The sequence below is a fragment of the Pteropus vampyrus genome, unplaced genomic scaffold (assembly GCF_000151845.1).
Source record: "Pteropus vampyrus isolate Shadow unplaced genomic scaffold, Pvam_2.0 Scaffold146, whole genome shotgun sequence".
NCBI lineage: Eukaryota > Metazoa > Chordata > Mammalia > Chiroptera > Pteropodidae > Pteropus > Pteropus vampyrus.
This window is the reverse complement of record NW_011888927.1, coordinates 4,348,487-4,370,733: the sequence shown is the minus strand read 5'-3', so window position 1 is coordinate 4,370,733 and position 22,247 is coordinate 4,348,487. Positions and strand designations below refer to the sequence as shown.

At 33.4% G+C, this 22,247-nt stretch overlaps 1 protein-coding gene across 4 annotated transcripts in view; it reads right to left on the bottom strand.

The window, feature by feature from the left end:
* The window catches only part of SF3B1 (splicing factor 3b subunit 1), a 48,038-nt gene that overhangs the window by 7,425 nt on the left and 18,366 nt on the right, over window positions 1-22,247 (bottom strand). For 2 of the 4 annotated variants that reach the window (XM_011369227.2, XM_023536012.1), the window contains exons 3-21: window positions 14,171-14,337; window positions 12,794-12,898; window positions 12,281-12,395; window positions 10,366-10,445; window positions 9,267-9,437; window positions 7,883-8,120; window positions 6,706-6,918; window positions 6,340-6,461; window positions 4,414-4,611; window positions 4,213-4,314; window positions 3,508-3,687; window positions 3,072-3,158; window positions 2,675-2,945; window positions 2,255-2,400; window positions 2,012-2,158; window positions 1,734-1,859; window positions 1,090-1,311; window positions 608-790; window positions 413-524 (exon numbers count right to left, since the gene is read on the bottom strand). In XM_011369227.2, coding sequence (XP_011367529.1) covers window positions 413-524; window positions 608-790; window positions 1,090-1,311; window positions 1,734-1,859; window positions 2,012-2,158; window positions 2,255-2,400; window positions 2,675-2,945; window positions 3,072-3,158; window positions 3,508-3,687; window positions 4,213-4,314; window positions 4,414-4,611; window positions 6,340-6,461; window positions 6,706-6,918; window positions 7,883-8,120; window positions 9,267-9,437; window positions 10,366-10,445; window positions 12,281-12,395; window positions 12,794-12,898; window positions 14,171-14,337 — 2,985 coding nt within the window. Of the gene's footprint in view, window positions 1-412; window positions 525-607; window positions 791-1,089; window positions 1,312-1,733; window positions 1,860-2,011; window positions 2,159-2,254; window positions 2,401-2,674; window positions 2,946-3,071; window positions 3,159-3,507; window positions 3,688-4,212; window positions 4,315-4,413; window positions 4,612-6,339; window positions 6,462-6,705; window positions 6,919-7,882; window positions 8,121-9,266; window positions 9,438-10,365; window positions 10,446-10,750; window positions 10,813-12,280; window positions 12,396-12,793; window positions 12,899-14,170; window positions 14,338-22,247 lie in introns of those variants that run through there. The other 2 variants (XM_011369228.2, XR_002782499.1) reach the window with 2 other exon arrangements.

The following is a 22,247-nucleotide window of genomic DNA, read 5'->3' as shown; positions in this document are numbered from 1 at the left end:
ATTCCAGTAACTTGACAGTAAGCAGAAAAACCTGCCATAATCACTTATTAATTCAAGGTTAAACAAACATATATTTTGTCCTAAAACTAAATTAAAACTTCAAAGTTGTCCCACCCCACTGAATATATTTCAGATAAGACACTATTTTTATTTTGAGTTGTGACTATTTCTACCTTTCTTGCAGATCCTAAACTTGCCCTCTTTTCTCTTCTAAAGTAAAATATAAATGCGTCTTGGGAGATAAGACTACTGTGACATTCCCTGCATTAACTAAAATTATGAAGTACTTTAAAAAGTATCAGAAATCATTACTCAACTCCTAAGTATGATTCTATATTTTACTTTAAAAAAAAAAAAAAGTAAGTTAAAAATCAAAACAAAAAAATTTTTACATGACCAGCAAATTTCATACCTATTACATTTACAATGGCCTTCAGTGCTCCAAGAATGCTGCCCAGTACTTCAGGGTACTCTTCACCCAAATACTCGTATAAAACAACACCCAAGTGCCCCATCAATTTTTCCTGCAATAAAAGAAATATGTTAAAATGTTATTATTCGCATTAACTATTTGGTGAAGAAATAAAAATCTGACGTAAAAGTTTACCTCTTGACAAGTCTTCATGACAACAGCAGTTCGAGAGATCAAGTCAGCTGCCTGTTGCCTAACTTTAGCTGATTTGTTATTTAAACGCCACAAAACCGTACCACAGATCTGAGGCAAGTAAGGTTTGACTCGTTTGCCAAGAGCATTGACCACGGTGCCAAACCCATTCAACATTACTGAGTCCTAAAAAAAAAAAAAAAAAAAGGCCAAGTTAAATAAAAAAACAGAAAGAAAAAAACTAAAACAAAAACCTACATTTATTGGGAACTAGAATTTAGTTTGTTCAAATGTACTGATATTCCAAAATGAAATCTAAAATTTTGAGGTGGAAGACTGTTTCTCATAGCCAACCGAATGAGAACATGAGCATTTAAAAAATTATTTCAAATTTAATTACTTTTTAGTGATATTTGCTTGAAAAGTAATATGCTTTTTCACAAATATGAAAGTCAATGGCTACTTGCTATAATCAGTATTATTACCTCTGTAGTCTGTTCTTGGAAAGCATAAAGAATACCATCAATCAGCTGTTCTTCAAGTTTATGATCGATATCTGCTGCTCCCAAGTTGCCCATAATTTTCTCAATTGTTTCCATCACCATTTTTCTGTACTGTTCAGCTTCATCTTTCAGATCATCCACAATCCTGGATATAATTTCTGCAGCACCTACTTTGTTTGCCAACTCCACAGTAGTATCAACTAACTAAAATGAGGAGGAAAAAAACATTAAATTTATTGCTCTTTCAAGGAAATAAACAGACATCATAAAAACCAAATATTCTAAAAATACTATTCCGCTAGTAAGCACGCTGAAAAAAATTAACTATTTTTAATACGTTAAGATAAAAGTGATTTAAAGGTGATTTAAGGTAAAATTATATTCATGTTTCACCTAGCCAGACCAAGCATTTCATTTACTAGACAAAAACATCAATTCATAGTTGGGTATGTATCCTATAATGTAAAATCAAAATGGAAGTTAATAAAATCCATCTCCTTTCACAATTAAGCACATACAAACCGTGAGGTTATCGGGACAAAAAATAATATGTAACATTCATTCAAAGTGGCTAAAGAATTAGTTGAAAGAGTTGTTTGAAAATATTTTTTAGAATTAAAGCTTACCTGGCGGTAATTTCTTCTATCCAAAGCCATTCTGTGCTGCCAGAAGTGTTTAAAAAAGGGAGGAAGAATCTCTGTTTTAATGTAGTTTGCTTCTACACCATCTGTTCCACAACACTGTTTTACTACCTAAAAGGTTAAGAAATAGTAATAGTAAATACAGTCTTGGCTTAATATATAGGATTAGGTTTTTCTTTTTAACTGCTTTAAAATTCTCTTTCAACCATGAAACACACCCAACTTAGATGAACAAATCTGGAACAATAATTTGAAACAATTACCTTCAGCACAATTTTCTTCATTTCTTCATCAGGAGACTGAAATTCTCGAATAAGGATTAACATCACTTCTCTAGTATAGTAGTTGGCATATTCTGCATCCATGAGAGGAATAAGATACCCAATAGCCTTTAAGAAGGCAGCCAAACCCTATTTTAAAATAAAAATATATATACTTAAAAAAATTAGATTTAAGTTGCCTTAGCTTCTATGAGTAGGAAAAAAAATCTAATTGGTGGATATTACCTTTCCTCTGTGTTGGCGAATACCCTTCCATAGAGGCTTTAATACAGAATCAAAAGATTCGATACCATAAGGAGTTGCTGCTTCAGCCAAGGCAGCAATGGCCAAAGCACTAATGGTCCGAACTTTCTGCTGCTCATCCACAAGACCTATAAAACCAAACATAAGTTTTAACTAAGCAATAATATTACCTAATTTCTACATCATCGACCAGATTCTAGCAATATAATCTAACTGCAAAATCTGTTCACATTAGACAAACGTAGGCAAAAGCTAATATGAATCAAAGCCTAATAGCATATATCACGAATCCCATCATAAACTATATATTTATGTAGTTAAAGCCCTTATTATCCATATAAACCAGTAGCCCAAATTTCAGGACACTTGTCATATGAAAGATAAAGTTATATAACAACTTACCATGTTCAATGATTTCAACTAAACTTCTCAGATGTGGCAAGATGGCACAGCCCATGAGAATAGCTATCTGCTGTACAATCTTAATACCAGTATGTCTCGCTTGCCAGGACTTCTTGCTTTTGCACACAGCCTTTAAGAAGGGCAATAAAGAAGGAATGCCCAGGGCAGAGGCTACAACAGCAAAAGCTCTAGCTGTTGTGTTACGGACATATTCATCCATGTTATCTATATCAGGCCTCATGGTAGAGATCATAGTAGCCAGACCAGCAGCCTAAAAGGTCAAGAAAAAGGGACCATCATGAGCTGATGACATTAACCCTCAACCATTTTCTTCCATAGTCAAATAATCCCATCAACAGATATAAAACTTTATTCTCTAGAAATATAACGTAAATACCTTTGCCAAATTAGAAATAATCTCTCGGCCTTCCACTCTTGCATAGTAATCTTCATCAATCAACAATGGTTCAATAACTACAAGGATCTGAAAAAGAGAAGGAGCTAAATTTTCACACTAATTACTAATGCCATCCTCATGTAACAAAATTATATTCATGTAATTATTATAGTATGTCATTTATATAATTTAAAAACACAAGTATACACATATACATACTTGTGTGATGTATGTTTGTGCAAATAAAAAGGTCTGAGAAGACATGCAAATCTAACATTAATAACTATCTTGCAAGGGGACAAAATTTTCCTTTTTACTGTAAACGTATATCATCTAAAAAAGTTATTGTTTTAGAATTTTTAAATTTCACAAATATATGTAAGTCAGTAAAAAAAAAAATCCACGCATTCCTTTTACATTAAAAAAAATATCAAACCTTGTGCACATATGGTCGAACTAAGTCATCAAGTTTGTATAATATTCTGTCAATAACTTTGACAAGTAAATGACGCTCTTGATCCTCAAGTGTTGGAGACATTAGTAGAGGAAGAATCTGATTAAACAAAGGACCAGCTCCAAATTCACGAGCTTTATCAGTAATCTGACGCAATGCAGCCTACAGGAAATAAGAGGTTGTGTTTCTTTGTAAGTAAGCATTTTGAAAGAACAATTTACTCCACAATTTTCTGTAACTTAACATTTTAGTATAAACTTCAGAGTGGCCTGAGTTCATTCCCATCAAAATTACTCTGAAGTTTGAATTCCTGTTGACAGAAGTTCAATGTTTTCAGTTAATAAAAGGTAATAGAAAAATGGAGCCACAGAGGTTATAATATAAAAACTCTTTAAAGTCTCCTAAAGGACTGCCAAGCTTCAAGCCACAAATGATACTAATACAATTCCTCACAGGATTCCATTGATTACGTTAGTGGTCTTCAGCATGTTTTAAAGGCTTTGAAGACAAAAAGAATCTCATTTCTCAACATCCCTATTAACATAAAATGTTAAAAAGCCAAATCCTTCATACTACACATCTTTCTTCCCTCATACTATATACCCTTGGTAGTGATAAAGAGGTTAACTATAAATTTCTAAACATGAAATTATAATTAACATGATGATTTAATAAACTGGCACTTACCTTTCTCATTGGAGGAGTTCCATTCTTAATTTTTAAAAGCAACTTCATTATTTTTCTCTCTTTTTGCTCTTCTGGACTAAGTGTTGATTCATCAACATCAACCTAATAGGATAAAAAGAAAATAATTTCAAGGTGGGTTAAGACATTATGATTTGTAATTCCTAAATAAAAAGCAATTATTTTATTTCTATCATCACTTACCAAAAGTTTATCAAAGTACTGAATATCATCAGGTTTTAAAAATGGAAGATTTCCAGATGGTTGGTCATTAACACTTTTCATAGTTCTATCTTCAGTTTGCATGTGGAAACCAGTCATACCACCCAAAGGTGTTGGAGTTGCTGTCAGCTTTCGAGCTGGAGTTCGAATAGGAACATAGCCAGCTGGAGGAGGAAGTACCTAATATAGTCAAAAGACAATTAAGATTTTCTTGACTTTATAAACTAAGGAACATCATCATGTATCATATCTGCACTTCAAATATTTTAGTTTATTAGCCAGGAAGCTTTTTGATTAACACAAGAATTACCATCGATCCCATTTTCCTATCTTGTTTAAAATACGTGACAAATATTCGTATTTCTCATCTACTAACTAAAATGTAAGTATATTATGGATGTGGGAAAAATGGGATAGCACAAAGCAGGCTTATACAATTCTGGTCACTTTTAAACATTATATTAACACATTGGTGAGCCAACACATCATATAAATGGAAACAAACTCATAAAACTCCATATAAATAATGCCTAGAATGTTATATTTTAATAAAAATCATGTAAATCTCTGCACTAAAAAGCAAATCTTAGTCTACGGCCATGCCACCTCAATGTGCCCGATCTCATCTGATCTAGGAAGATAAGCAGGGTTGGGCCTGGTTAGTACTAGCATGGGTGATCACCTTGGAATACTAGTTGCTATAGGTGCTTTTTAAAAAAAAAGGCAAACCAAAAAAAAAGGTCTTTTTTTTTTCTTTCACCTTTTTAATCCCCCCACTTCACCCCTGACCTATGGATGTTGCCGTTTCCCTTTAAGGACTGAATCTCTGAAGGTGGAGCGACTCCTCTACACACTCGCAGCATGCACCCGGGGCCTGGTGCCCCTGACGCCCCCAAGGCCTGGCACACCCGGGGTATGGTCCGTGGTTCCACCTGGGGAGCGAACCAGGACCTTCTGTGTGTAAAGCAGATGTGCTAACCACTACACTATGGAGACACTCAAAAAAAGCAAATCTTAATATTTAAGTTGTTCTACAAAAATGAATTAAATGCATAAAAACTACAACTAAAATATTTACCAAAGACCTGTAAAATACACACCATTTGATTAAGCCAAAAAAATTCACTGAAGATTCACTAAGGAAGATTTTTGCTATCAATATTAAGGAATTTGATGACTGCAACTGAGAAGACTCAGGCAGTCAACAGTAGATTATATTGTCTATACCCACAGCTTTATGTGGAGGCTATAAGAAATTATAAAACAGAAATTCATACATATTTGAAACAAATACTTTTACATAAATTTAATGGGAAAAATACATATAAATTGTTAAAAAGCAATAAGCGATGGCAGAAAAGGCTCTGTAAAGGCCATCAGATGACTTAGTTAGCTTCCAGCCCTGGTTATGACACTATATGTTCACAGACTGCTTTTAGACCAACAAATGGTCTGAGTCTCAGGTACCTAGAAAATTTTATAATTCAAAATAAACATCAAGTTGCTGTGATAAAGAGAGAATATTCTTTGTGTTAAGTGGCAATCCATGAACTTAAATACACAAAATCTCGTGAGGCACCAAGTTAAATAACCATAACCTAATTTGAACTTAATCTTAGAACTACTGATAAAACTGAAACAGCAAGCTATTCTATACTCCCCAAGGCAGTTCTCAGAGTACATGGTCCTAAAAGTCCTTGAGATTTCTCACGTTCTAATAAAAAGCTTCATGTCATTCATTTCTTTTCATTCTTATTACTTTTTGGAACTGAAAGAACTAGAAGAATGGAATGGCAGTAGTAAATTCGGACAAGGCCAATGGAAACTTGACCAGTAAGTTTTTTGAAAAATATTTAAAAATAGAATTCGCATCCTAAAAACCATCACATTCATGTTCCATGTTATTACCTTATATCCTTCTGGAAACATAGCATCTAATTCTTCATCAGAAAGTGGGCGATTTCTCTCATCAATCTCTCTCTCCCATCGCCAAGCCTGAAGCTGTTCAGGAGTCATGCTCATTATGTGACCTACCAAAGAAGCAAATTTCTGTAACAATCTATAATGTAAAACTTTATCATTACACAGGTCCTTGGTATATAAGAAATTAGGATCAATTCTAATATTGAATTGCTTTTATATTATAAACTCAAACCAAGACTTTTTAAATCCTGTTATACTTGCTAAAAATAGGATAAATAATATGCAGAAAACACAAAGAAAAAAAATCAAAATTTATCTGGGAAAAGTGATTTCCAATTAGAGAGTTTCTACCTGGAGTAGGTGTAGCCATGTTCATAGCTGGTGTGCCAATTGGTGTTTTTCCAGGGGTCAGAACAGGAGTGCTTCCACCCATCTGACTAGCTGGCGTTTCATCCCAACGTGACTTTCTTTTACTGGCTCCAGGAGTAGGTGTTTCACCAATTGAATCTCCACCTCGATCTGTTCGAGGAGTCTCAGCCCATCCACTTCCATGCCCAGGAGTATCTTTAAAGAAAAAAGTGAATAAATCTAAAATTTTAACCACTGTAAAAAAATTACTTTTTTATCCTCAAACAGCTAACATATTCAAACTGATCAGGTTCAAAATCAAGATATTCCTAAAACAGAGACCCGTTTTAAGTTTTAATGTTTCATATTTATCCTCCCCTTCACTATTTTTGTTTCTTTTCAACTGATTACAGAAACAATACATACCACTGAGGAATAGGAAAACAAAGCATTTTTTTAACCACCCATAATACCACAACGCAGAGATAGCCACTTTATATATCTTGAGCCACTTTTCCTTTTCCTATAAAGATTACTGTACATGTACAATTCTATACTGCTTCTTTCAACGATGACATTTACTGTCCCTTATTAAAATTCTTTATAAAATTTTAATAGATATACTACTAAATCTTAACTTTCCACAGCTAATTTTATAAACATTCAATGAAATATAGCTTTAGATGCTTTACACAAAAAAAGAGACTTGGTCAAATTTATACAAAGTAGAACACATATTCTACTAGGGGCTAGAGGAGGAAGAAATGAGGAGTTTTTTATTATTTAATGGGTACAGAGTTTCTGTTTGGGATGATGAAAACGTTCTAGAGATCAATAGTAGTGATGGTTGCACAACACTGTGAATGTAATTAATGCCAATGAAAAAATGGTTAAAATGGTAAATTCCATGTTATGTATATTTTATTATAAAATAAGAGGTTATACTATGAAGTTTTCTTTTTTCCTAATGTTTTCCCTAAAATAAATCTTAAACCTCTACGAGGGAAAAACATTAAGAATATGATCTGCTCAGTTCTTATCTGTACCTAAAGCAGTTGATAATTGCCTGTTTAACCAAGACCAGAGAGAACAGATTTCAATTTATAAATATACCACTCATTAAGTTAAAAAAAATTTCAAAATTTCACCCCCACACACACCCAAACTCCATTAGAAGTACCTCTTTCTGTTTTGGGGGTCTCATCCCATCTGTTTTTACGAGCACTAGAAGTTGCGCCTCCATGGCCTGGTGTGGCGTGGCCCGGTGTATCACCCCGTCCAGGAGTAGCAGCTCCCGCTGGTGTGTGGCTAGGTGTAGGATCCCATATTTTGGAACCTGGGGTTGCTCCAGGAGTCTCACTTCCCTTTGCACGACCTGGTGTCTCATCCCATCTTAAGGAAGGGGTATGTCCAGGGGTCTTAACAGAGCAAAAATGTTTATTTCACACACCTACATATCCCACATAAAAATAACTAGAAAATTTTCTGTTAAAAACTTTTAAATAAGTATTTTAGTTCTATTCTCTATAATCAGGTTAGAGTAGATTATTCTTGTTTAAAAGATGACCTACTTTCTAGCAAATATGTCTAAAAACAATTTACTGTTAAAATGTGGAACGGTAAAAAAAACAGTGTATTTTGAGTATGAATCTTGCTTAATAGATCCATGGCTCTGGGAAAGTCACTAAGGTTTCTCTATCTAGACCTGTAATCAAAGAACTGCAGCTTTAGTCATATCGGTGCTTTTCAAACCAGAGCTTGAAGACATATACCCATTGAAATCTCAATAGAAAATACTATTTTTGTGTTTTCATTCAATTCTGTATATGTATTTAATATAAGCACGTTTTGGATCACCTGGGTAATTATAACAAGATACTGCCACGATTTCAATCCTTGAGTTGAATTTACATTTACAATCACATTTGTAATTACTCTAACCAATGCTGCAAGACTAGTGAAAAAATATTAGAAGTGGATTTACACAATCAAAGGTTCCATGGCATTTCAAATAGAGACCAGTAGTAGGTAATGTAGGGCATTAGCACATGACAGCAAAAGACCCTGCACAGTAAAGACAATACCGTTATCAAAACAGTAACTGATTTAATGTAAGCAAAACAAATCTGTATTTCAAAAATGACTCATAAGTATTCCATAGGTTTTGTAGTATACTTTTGTTTTTTTTTTAAGTTGTGTACTCTATCCAACACAAGAGTTCTATCTACCTTTATGTTTGCAAACCTGCATAAATACCATAACAAATTTAAGACTCAGTATTTTTTCCTTTAAAAAAATTCTAAATATTACTCAGGGTTTAGAAAAATCTCAATTAGGTCTCAATCTCAATTTTGAACAATTTAAAAGCACATTAAATTGTTCAAAATCTCAATTTTTGTTGGTACCTTGATCTTGGACTTTGAGTCACCAGAACTATGAGAAAATAAACGTCTGTGTTTAAGCCCCCAATCTGTGGTATCTTATGTCAATAAGAGCGGACTAGTACCTATCATATGAGAAAAAAAAATTTTTAAATACTAATAAAAAAAATAAAATGAAATCACCTCAGCCTGATCCCAACTTGATAGCTTCTTGGGAGTGGCACCAGGAGTTTGATCGGCTGTTTGATCCCAACGCCGTTTTCGTTTTGAGGGAGGCTGGGACGCTGCTGCTCCATTGACGACTTTTAGTTCTCCAGCTTTAGCTTTTTCTGCTAGTTGTTGTCTAATTTCTCTCTGAAATGTGAATAAGCAGTGAGTATCTTTAAGATGTTTTGAATATATTTTAATATCATTAGTACAATCATTTCTATTTAATGCCATTTTATTCTTCTCATTCTCCTTTCTATGCTACTGTAGTCCTGATCCCTTATATTTCCTCTTTTCTATTTTCAGTTTCATACAATGTCTTCCTGCACGACAGATGAGCAAGTACAGAATCTGTAACACAAAGCATCCTACTTTATTCAGTTAGTGAAGTAAAATCATCAGTCAATGGTAGAGAACCAAAATGCTTTCACTGAAAAAGTTTTATTTAAAACTCATATAAACAGCAATTCAGACAACGTAACAAAATTTGAAAAGTGGTAAAAAATTAAAAATTTTAAATTGTTATAACTATACAAATGTTATAAATAATGTCCAAACAAATGCATATTTAATTTACCCCGTGATTTTCAAGTGGGATTCTATCACCCCATTTAATCCATACAACAATATTATGACTATTACATTCATAATAGTTATGGAGGCTATTAAAACAAAATGATCTCTGCAGGCAAGTAGGAATTCTTCAGAACTCTCCATCCATATCTAAACTGAATCTTATGGGAGAATTAGAAGATTTTTCAAGAAATGATTTAACTATTTGGCATTTCTTTACACACTGGTTTCAGACACACTACTATCAATCTTTCTCACAGATATATTCACTAGAAATACATATGTATGCATATTGGTTAAGGGGCTAGGGCCTAGAAAAGGATATATGAAAAGTTTAATTTGGGAGGTGGTAGAATCTTGAGTTAAGGTTCTTTCTCAACTTAACTGTTACTAGTACTATTAAAATATTACCTGAACAGCAAATAAAAAGGAAATATAAAAGTCTCTCAATCGCAACCTTTACATTCTTTCACAACCAATAAAATAAAAAGCAGGTTCATACCTCTTCTTTAGTCAAATGCTGTTCTCGCATTACATCCATGTAAGTCCTAGCATTCATTTTAGGATCAGGGGTCTTCCCTCCTGCAGAAAAGAACAGCAACAGGACAAGAGTACAATAAATAAAAGATAATTAGGTTCAAATGATTTATCTGCCCTGCTCTATTATTATGTTATTCCATAATCATTTAATTTATTTTTTGATGGAAAACTTTAATAATTATACATCTTACTTTTTATTGAGTTTGCTGATCAATTTAACCTGTTTGAACACAAACATATCTACAGCAGTTTAAAACAAATATTTTAATGCATTTAAAAACAAAATGACAGCACAGTTTAGTCTTCAGAAGTGATGGGTTCCTGGGTTGCTAATCCGGAATACGTACACTTTCTTGCCTTTGTCTCCATCAGCAGTTCTGACTTCAAGCAGCAGAATAGAAGCCTAGAAAATTATCTCTTTACCATTAGTAACACTTTGGAAAGATATTTATATGCAAAACATTACCTGTTCCAAGCTGTTAAAATCCTTACTACAAATAACTATGACTAGATAAGTTCTTCATACATAAGTTCTTTCAATGTTCTAAAAGTTATAGTTTAGAAAATCTGATTTTTAAAAAATATACCTATATCTTATTCTGATGTCATGTTACCAAAAAGGGCTTCATGCTTTTTAAGTTTTGTTGACCCAGAAACATATTTTTAATATTTTCTTAGAAAGTATAAATTATAACTCCAAACATACTACTTGAATATATTACTTCTATCAGTTATTATGATGCACACAGAAGAAAAGTGGTTACAAAGAGATGTGTTAGTCTCTTGGTTAAAGTTTCGATATTTGTTTTTCAAACTTCAAAATATCTTAAAGAAGCCCAAACAGTATATAACAAGATTCACAGAGGCACACTACATTTTAGAAATGTGATAATTAGCTATACAGTAGTATAGCATCACAATTTAGGAAAATATAATAAAATTCTAAGACATTTCCTATGCTGAAGATCATGCCCAATTGGTAGTGCCATTCTGACACTAGCTCTGATAAGACTTCCTTTGGAATACTTTTTCACCATAATCTAGAGAGGATGTGTTGAACTGCACCCTTAAGAATGCAGACAGGACTGGCATATAGCAGTACTGCTGTAGGAAAGAAATTAAGGACAGTTAGTATGGGCCTGTGAATTCTGACATACATGTTTAAATCAATTACAATTATGCAAGTAAAAAAAGAATATCCCTACTAATTCATGCAGGCTGAAAGTCTAATTTATAAACCTGCAGCAGAATCTCATTTTAAGAAACAGGCACCTAATTTTGATTTTGAAACTCACCTGAGGAAAGCTTCCATCAGGCTCACTATGCCCCTTGTGCTGACCTGCACACTAAAATTAGCAAAACAGACTCCAACTATTAAAAATATCAAAGTTCTTGTACACATACTTTTGTTTTAACTTTAAGTATGCTTAAAGCAAAGTAGGTGCATTTACTAAACTATATTTAGAGCAATATAGGGGGAGCTCCAACGTGAGAAACAATTTCTCAGAAATAACAATCCTAAAATCTAGGATTTGGAATGAAAACTTTCAATAATTTGATAGTATTTTGAGCAGAAACACACATTTGTTCAAAGTATAGAAAGCATACCCAAAACAAAAGTAAAAGAAAAACCTTTAACCCTTTGCGTTTCTATGGCATTGGCTCATTATTTTCTTGTCCTTCTACCTGGAAAGAAAACTTGCATTATAAAGATGAAGAATATGGCATCTGTGACTTCAACCAAATCTATACACATCTATAATAAGGGGGACTTTAAAAAGAAAACCAAATTCATAAGCATGCCAAAAAAAATCAAAGGGCTAAAGACAACTTAATACAAATAAATTTGTGAATACTTATAGAAAAGTGGGAATTACCATCTGCAAAAGGATCAAGACGTTCTGGGGAAATTATCATGGTCCGCCTGTGCTTTTTGTATTCATCTTCCCGGTCTGCAATCTTCGGAGGTCGGTGCTCAGCAAATGGATCATACTGAAAAGAGGTTATTTCTCACTTAATACTCACTTTATTAAATAACCAAACAAAATACCACATACAAAATCCGAACATTATAAAACAGGTAAAAATGTTTAATAAATGCCTAATAAAAGAAATATTCTATATCACTTTTTAGGGATGTTAAGATGGAAAAAAATAAGGAATATAGAAATGAGACAATATACATGCCTGCATTTCCATAATTCAAGTCTTCATAAAATGATTACCTTTGTAAAATTAACTAAGTAACATTTCTAATTCTCCCAAATCAACTCTCCTCAAAACAATCTAGTAACCTGATTCCCTATATGTGGGCTTCCCAGGAATTGAGACATTTAATTTTCTTTGGCTGAATAAACTCTAGTTTTAACAAAAAAGAAGAAAAAAGTCACCTGTTCTGTTGACTGCGGTATATCATTAAGCAATGCCACAGGGGCATGATATCCCGGCTTCTTCTGACCAAGCAAACTTGTAGATGATGAATAGTCATCGTCATCCTGCAATAAAATGCCCCCAAAGAGCCAGAACTTAAAATGTCAGAACTTAAAAATTAGAAAAATTATGCAGAGATTCAACATGAAATCAAAAGACTTGCTGACAGTGTGATATCTACACCCTGGTTCATAAAACTTGTTAACACTTAGGTATTTTCAACTCAAAAAAGCTATGAAAATACTGAACAAGAAATGTACTCTGTGGAAATCAATTAAAGTAGGTATGAACTAGAAAAACCTGAGCATATCATTCTCTCACAGAAGGCATGATGAAATGTTTTTTCACATTCAGAAAACTACAGCTTATTAAAAACTCTTCAGTTTCCTTATTTATTTCATTTAAAAAACATGACAACCACAGAAACAAGTAAAATAATTTTAAGTGTATTTGCTTTCCTTGTTTAAACAAAATATTACACTGTTACTTTTCTAGTATAAAAAGTGTAACAGTGAATAACTCTCAGGAAGATCTTAACATCTCATTTATTTTACTTAAAAATGAAAGGACAATTTCCCCCTCAGCTTCTGGAACATATAGCCATCACTGTCTCTTACCAGTAATATGAATGACTTCTAGAAATTTTATCTTTTGGGACTTTTTAATTTTTTTTTGTTTTTTTTTAAAAAGCAACAACTATAAAATAAAATGTGGCTTGAATTCCATAAAAATAACAAGTTTGATAATCTATATATTTATAAAATGTCTGTTACTGAAACACACAAAAATGGAGTTACTTTACCAAATGTGGATGTTTGGGATGATGTGACAAATATAAGCTATGTGGAATAGATAAAAACACTTTTGAGAGATGTACTTCAAAATGAGAGGTGGTCATTCTCCGAAGTAAATGAAACAGGCATGAGAAGCCCATTAATATTAAGATGCTAAGGGGGAAAAAAAGCACCAAGCACAAGACAGAAATCAAGTCATAAGGACAAATGGTTGTCTACTATGAATTCACTTCTCTAATGGGCTATTCTAGATAAAGCTCAATGTGTAACAACAGGGATTTACTTTACAATGGTTAATGATTTGCAAGTGCTTTGCTGGATAAACTAGTTTTAACATAAGGATTCAGAACTAATCACTTCCAAGAGTTTCTGAACCTAAGACAGGGAGGACACTTTCAATAGTTTTAGCCTGCAAAAGAAAGATCTCCCAAACACCAAAATGTCTCTTCAGGTTAAACCAGATGATGACTCAAAAAGAAAATCTCTTTTCATTTCTTGTTCTCTAACAAAAAAGGATTGACTCTTATATACTTTGTAACTTACATCTTCAAGTTCAGTTGCAGCAATTGATGTGACATATCCAGCAAATCTGCTATCACTTCCACCATAAATTTCCTGGTCATAATAACCTGTAGAATCAAGGCCCACTCCTTGAGCTTCATCAAGAGCTGCCTTCTTGCCTTGAATTTCTCGAATCTGTGCTTCAATATCTGTGAGAAAGTTAACAAAGACTTTCTTAATTTCATTTTCCAGCAAGTACTGAACACAATGCATTTTCCTACTAGGTAATCTCAAAATGCTCTTCTACGTAGTCAAACTTTAAAATAATTATACCATTTACGGGGCTAGAATCGAGTTAGGTACTGATTAGGGACCAAGAACAAAACACTCAAGATTATTTAAACTCAATACTACCAGAAATGTAAAAACAATAGTACTATAGAGAGCGGTTCTCAAACTTGAATGTGGAACAAACCATACTCTTAACAGTAAAATAAAGGATAAAATCTAAATTCTTTAGCACGGAATTCAGAGTTCTACGCATTCTGGCTGCAACCACCATCAGTTATTATAGTTTTATGATTAAGAGTCTGAGCTCTGGAATCAAAATGTCTGCCTTCACAGAAAGTCTCTTTCTCTAATTAATATATTATTTAAACTCGTGTGTATCGGTTTCCTACAACATAAAGTTTTGTTTTAAGGATTAAATCACGCAAGCACCACGTTCTAGCCAGAGGTTTGACATTTAGAAGATGCAAATTTGGCGAATAAAGTATCAACTCTTCTCGACTGCTTCCCAAACTTCCCAATTTTGAATTTTTCAAGACTAGAAAAAATTAAAACAGTGCAGTGAACACCTACATACTCTTCGCCTATATTCATCAACTGTCTATGAGATAAAGGAAATATATGTGTACATATAACTTTTCTAAACCATTTAAACTCCCTAATATTTAAGCATATATTTCCAGATCTAGGACATTCTTCTATATAACCACAACAGTATTAACATGTTCAAGAAATTAAACCTTAAATAACATTATCATCTAATATATATAGTCTAGCTTCAAATCTCCCCAACTGTCCTACTAACAGCCTTTCCAAATGTTCTTCTTTGATCCATGACCCAATCAAGAACCAGGTACTACATTTAGTTGTTGAGTCTTGTCTCCTGCAAACACAGACTAATTGTTCAAACTTTTTTAGTCTTTCCTGACACCAACTAACTTTAAATTACAAACTAATGTTTCATTTTAACTATCTGAATAACACTTCGGTGTGGAGTTAGGCCAGTGATTTCTGTAGCCTAACAAATAGATGTTTCAATTCTTGCCAGCTCATTACCTTCAACTGAATTAAACCCTTTAATACCAGGCATTTTAAAAAGCTCATTTATTAACTAGTTTAAAAGGACTCCAAAAGGAAAAGGTTCAAATGGAATAATGCAAATGCCCAACCCCCACTCCCAGCTAAGAGAGATAATCTTCAAGATGGGTGCAGCTTAAAACAGAAAATGTAGTAACTCTATACAGTCTAAGACACAGCTGGGCCACATTTTCCTACGGGAACAAGTCTCAGAAACTCAATGGAATACTTATTGAACTAGCAGCCTCAGTTTGTAATCAGATCTCCAAATTCTTATAGTGTGTCATACAACCACCATCTCCACAGTTATTACTTTTTCCTGCACCTCTCCCCTCAAAACTGTTACAGCAGCCCAAGCAGCCAGGGGCCTTTGCCATGATTAATCACAAACATAAATATCCTCATTTGAGCTGGGTGGTTCAATTTACTATTCTACTTTTACTGTTTGTAGTAATTTTTTTTTTAAGTTTTAAATCCCTGTTTGCTACATCCCTCACCCTCCACTCCTCCCACACACACATTTTTCTTCTAGAATACAGAAGAAACCACTCGGTGGTTAGCAAGACTGGCTCAAGGGTGAGTAGAGATTTACTCTTAATTTTTTCCTTCCTGAACATTTCCATTTCTGAAATACTGTCAAAATTTTATTTTTGTTTTTGTTTTTTTAAACTACGGAGATGCGTGTATCACTTTTAAGTAAACAGGTTCTTTTAAAGGTCTACAAATGTTATTGCCATCAGGATCCAGGTAGGAAACACAAATGAGTGACCAGGACAACCAAAAAGTATGCAATTTCTTTTCTACGGCATCAGAATAGTTTACTGAGCACCTACACTGAAATCACTCGGAGCACCTGCATCAAGAACAGACTCCTAGGCATCAAATCCACTGAGTCAGAACCTTCAGCTTAAGAGCAGGCTTCCATATTAACACCTCAGGAAACTTGTATTTGGCCCTTTACCCACTTCAATTTCCAGCCCAACTCATCCTTACCAAAATTTTCAATTTAGAAAATCATTTTATACTTTTTTTCTAGCTCATATATGTATAAGTAAAAACGAGAAAGGGGTATTGTGTTTAATGAAAACTGCATCATACTATATACATTATCATCGTGCAGCTTGCTTCCCTCCACTTGATACATCAGTTTATTTTCCTTCTAAAAAATTTTCCATTCTAAGTTTTCAGCAGCTAGTCCTTTATTTGAATTCACATATTCAAGAACTACTTTCATCTACTAAATTTAACCTGATTTTATACTTACTGATGAGCAACAGTTTTCTAATTACGAAGATACACAAAACATTGAATTAGTGTTTGTATATGGCAAATATTAAGAATAGGTAAAGCTTGGGAATGGGTTAAACTGTGTTCATTTTATTTTTTCCTACACTTTTCTGTATGTTACACTATTTCACATTAAAAAGGTACTTTTGATTTGTAGAAGTCATTAAAAGTAATTTTCCAATTCTCCCCGACCCATGCCTGCAATGGTTTGTAAAATTCGTTTCAAATTTTATAAACACATCTTTGGGAAAGGCAAAAAGTTGTCTCTAACTCCATGTTTTCAAAGCTATGTAACACTAAATTATAGCTCTTGGTATGCAGGTATTTCTGTACTTTCTTAAATATGAACTGACTAAAAATGAGCAAATAAGTAATTTCTGGCAACGAATAACTAATGCATAAGATTTGTTGGCAGGCATGGGAAAGAAATGAGAGAACATACTAAAAAGAATAGCCAAAGTCCCAAAATATTAAATACAAGACTAGAGGAGGCAGAGAAGGAAACGTTTACGCTAATCTCTCCCTACTTCAATCATAACAAATACTGTTCTCACCTAACCCATTTCAAATTTAGACTCCCTGTCTAAATGTGACTCTTTTCACATTCAGATATGAAAGATAAAAACGGATACTGTCTGCTAATGACTGGATTAGAGACTAGGACCTTCTACTGGTCACACTTAAGACTGCTAAGAGATGTCACTCTAATCCATTTGAATCCATAAATATTCCAATCTTCATGTTGTGTATCAACAGTCTGTGCCTTTTTATTACCCAGCAGTATTATATGTACTATAGTGTGTTTATCCATTCTCTATTTGAGTGGCATCCAGGTTGTTTCAATTTCGTGAAGATAACAAATAAGGCTGCTCTAAACACTGCTGTACAGGTTTTTGTGTAAACATCAAGTTTAGAATCACCTGAGTAAAAACCTAGTAGTAAGTATATGTTTAATGCTATAAGAAACTTAGTCCTTTTGATGGGCAGAGAACTGAATTATTCTGTACAACAGAGGAAGAATTTTGAGAGACAAAATGGAGGAAAGGGAACAAGTAAAATGAAAAACTGAGGTGAGATTAGTAAAATTCCACAGTTCTATGGTGTTCAATAAAGTGGTGTCAGGAGGGAGAAAAAATTAATGTGGATTTGTAAATTATGATTCTCTGGATGAAAGCCTGAGTTCTGTTCCCCACCTGACCCCATCTTCAGTAAAATGGGAGTGAGGCATACTGGTATGACTCTTAAGTTACTGATGCTGAACACTTAAAAAGAAAGCAGAAATTCCCTATCTTGACACTTTTGGAATCCTAAAATTGAAGTTATGGATAGTCTTTCAAATCTCCAGACTTGGTATTGTCTGGAAGTGGTTTAAAAAAGTCTTAAACAAGAAATTAGAGTACTAGATAAGTATTAGACTTATATTTACCAAAGAGCCTCACTAAAAGGAGAAACTTTGAGGGTAAATTATCAAGAATAAGGTTATTTCTTAAATTGGTATTCTTATTTTAAGGTATATGTATCACTGGGATTCATACAAAACTATTCCAAGTAGTTTAGCTTGTTAGAAAACTGTAAGTATATTCATTGCCATTAAAATTATAATGGGAGAGGCACCTAAATTTACAAGTCTTTTGTTACATTTTCTTGCTATGGCTAGTCCAACCTAACCATGCATGAAGTATGACTTCAGAACTGTGCTCATTCCTAAAGTCAATGATTTTCTTGGCGCTTCCCTTGTTGTGGGACTCCTGACATCTTGACTACAGCAACAGTGACGGGCTTGTGTAAGAGGAAGTAGTTGTGGGTGTTTTTATTGCCTTCTTCCTCTTTCTCTCCAGACTGTGGGAAACTCGGCAGGACAAAGGTGCTGCCACAAATGAATTGGAAAGAGGAAAAAGGGAAAAGAGATGGAGTAGGAACATAAAGATTTAAGACAAACCACAATGTATGGGTTTTGTTTGGAACTTGATTCAAATAAACTGGAGAAAAAATGTTTATATGGCAATTAGCAAAATTCAACATGGAATATTTTATTAATTTTAGGTGCAATAAAGTAATTTTTTTAGTCTTTGCTTTTTAGAGATGCACGGTGAAAAATGTATGATAAGATATATCTGGGATGTGCTTCAAAATAATGGGAAGAATGGAATGGACCAGTGTACAGATTAAACATAAGAAGTAGCCCTAAGTTTATAACTGTTGAAGCTGGATGATGGGTGGGTGAACAGGGGGGTTCATCTCACTATTCTATTTTTGTATATATTTGCAGTTCTCAATAAAAAGTTAGAAAAAAATTTTAAACATGGTTTTCTTAAGTTTCACACTTTCTTCTCATTCTTGAGTCTTTTTTCCAGCCCTTGGTTCTTCTTTGTTCTAGCCTTCTGACCCCAACACAACAGAAAATAAGTTTTCTCTTCTCTGGAGAAATGGAGTCCTATGCTACACATAAACAATTTTTTTTTAGCTTTTTTATATAATATCTTTAACCTCAGAAGTTCCAACTCTTTTGAATCTCTCATTTTTTTTCCTTTTCTGGCTTTGCTGATCTTGTTATAATTGATGGTAATGTAAAATCTTCTAAATGTTAAGATATAAACACACATTTTCAAACTAATTTTGCTCCAATGATATACAAAAAGAAATGTCATTATTCAACTGAAACTCCCCTCTTTTTAGAGGGGAATTCTGATCCTGAGAACACTTTCAACTATTAGAGAACAAATTCTTCCCTAGAGGAGAAACGATAATTAACAGTGTGAATTAATGAATACATTTATTTGTGAACTGGCCCATCTGAAATCTCAAATTGTTCAAAAATAGATTTCCATTTTTCATTCACTTAAAAATTATATTACTTTTATAATTAGAATTGTGATAAATGTTAAAATTACAATTTTCTAATACATCAAATGTTTGATGTGAAAATTGAGTTTTACATCAAAAGATGTTTCCCACTTCTATGTCTTTATTTTTCTATGCCTCAGATATTGCTAAGCGCAGACTGTATCACTTCCTCCTTGACACGTTATTTCTCATTTTTCATTTGGATTATTTGCAATGTTCTAATCACTGTTCATTACATAATACAGAGGCATACCCTTCAAATTTTACTCAGTCACTAACACGTTTTAGTGTGGTCCATAAGTATCACCTATTCTCCACCGGGCAGAAGCAAGTAGTAAAAAGATTTCTTAAATATGAGACTTCTTAAAGACATCCAGAAAAATATCCCTACTCTCAGCTTTTTCCTTCAATAAAACCCCAATAGAACTAACTATAGTGGTAAATTATTTTACTGAATGCTACAGATATCAATTCCTAAATGATGAATTCCTAATTAATTTAAATGGTTTCCCAAATAATTCTACATAAAGAAGTATTTTTCAACATCTTTAAGAAACACTTTTTCCTTTTACTAGCAACATTCATACTGGAAGTCTACAAAAGTCTACAAAGCAGTAACTGTCTGAACATGGGAAAATAAAAATATCAAAAGATGCAGAAAAGTGACTTTCAGTCATTCTGCAAGCAAAGAATTAGGGAAGAAAACTTTTACAGGTTTGTGATGCCAAAAAAAAGATAAATAATAAAATCCATTCAAGGAATAGTGGCAAAAAAGCCAATATACGGAATTTTGGAATAATTCATTTTTCCCTTTCCAAAACAGAAAAGAGTATGTTCCCTCATTTGCCAAAGTCAGCAATATCTGAAGAATTGCTGGATGGCAAGATTATGCACACTATTAATTGTATACACTTGACACAATTTGACATGCAGAAAGGTCCAAAAGATTGTATTTGATCTAAATAAGTCTAACTCTTTTATATTTCAATACTGGAAAGCATATGCCACACTGATTAGGGTAAAAAGTAATTGGGTTGGTTAAAGAAAATATTAAGGGCTAATTCTAATAGAAATAGTTGAAAGGAATATGACATCAAGAAAAAAAATAGTTCAGTTTAGCTCAATAATGGGAAGTAACAGCCTGTGAGAAGAACCATACAGAAAGGTACAACAATAAACTACTTTATTTCGAATACAATATTTGCCTCACAAGACTCAAGTACAAACTGATGCAACCATTACTTTAAAAATTACAAGGTATAATAAAGAAATGTCTTTACCAGCAACATTATCTACAATGGAAAAATTACATAATCTTTTTTACTTAAACAATATAACGGACAATTCTAAATCAAAAATTAAACAAGTAATACACATTTTAAAAAGTTGCTCCAGTGAGGTTCAAATTCAAGTCCTCTTCTCAACTACCTCAAAAGCCTAAGTAAGAATGGTTGCTCTTACTCCAAGTCACCCTTCACACTGTAATCAAAAGTAAAACACAAAAGTAACTTGTCACCTGGGAAAAGGAAGGCACTTTACTCCACAGTCATTGGAAAGCCAAAGTCAAACCTAGTTCAGGGTTCAAAGCCTTTCCTATTTTGATGCTAACCAAACATTTCTTCCTCTCAGCTCAGGTGATTTCCGATATATGATAAGTCCTACTCAGCCAAACAGGTAATCCAAACCTACCCAAGCGTTCGAAGATCAGTGTAAGTGCCCCCTTACTGTAAAACTCTTTTAATATTTTCACTATAAATCACTCTCTTAATAAATGTTGATAAAATACTCTGCACCTATCATGTATCCTGTACTGGAGATAACAAGGTACAGTTCCTGCACACAACAATCCCAAAGTGGAAGAGAAAACCTTAACACAATAGAATATTCTAAGTAATGTAATAAAGATATACATTGTTATAGTGGCATAAAAACAAATTATGCTCCTTTATCAGAGATTACTTAAAAAGTGAAAACAGAGATGGGCAATGAAGGACTAGAATTCTCCAGGAAAATGGCATAAGAAAGGGAGCAAGAAACTATATAAATACTCTGTATTTCTACTAAACATTTATCATCCTCTGACTTATACTCTACAGTAATGGACAGTGTCTTGTACGGTGCTCAGATATTAAAATGACTGTTCCAACTTTTTTATGGCATGTTATTTCATGTTGATAAAGCATAATACCAAATGAAACAGCCATTTTGGCCAATGAATTTCAATCTCCTATTGCCCAAAATTTTCAACCAGGTTTCTAAAGTGCATGAAAACGGAAAAGAACTTTGATTTTCCTGTCCAAAAGTACCTTATGATAAAGATACCACTAAACCAGTAATCAAAGCCACAAAATGCCACAAATGACTAACCATTCTTCAAAGAACAAAAAATAGCAACATCTTTAGTTTTCTAATTGTTTTGCAAAGGATGGTTGAGATAGACTAAAGAGGGAAAAATACGTGCCTAAAAACCTCTCGGTTAAAACTGTGTTTAAATCTTAAATACCTAACAATAATAACATTAAAGTCACTGTCAACTTATTAACATGTTTCATAAACTGCAGAAAGCTGGACTTCAATTCCTGTGGGTGACAACTGTTCAATGCCATTCACATTCTGGTCCTAA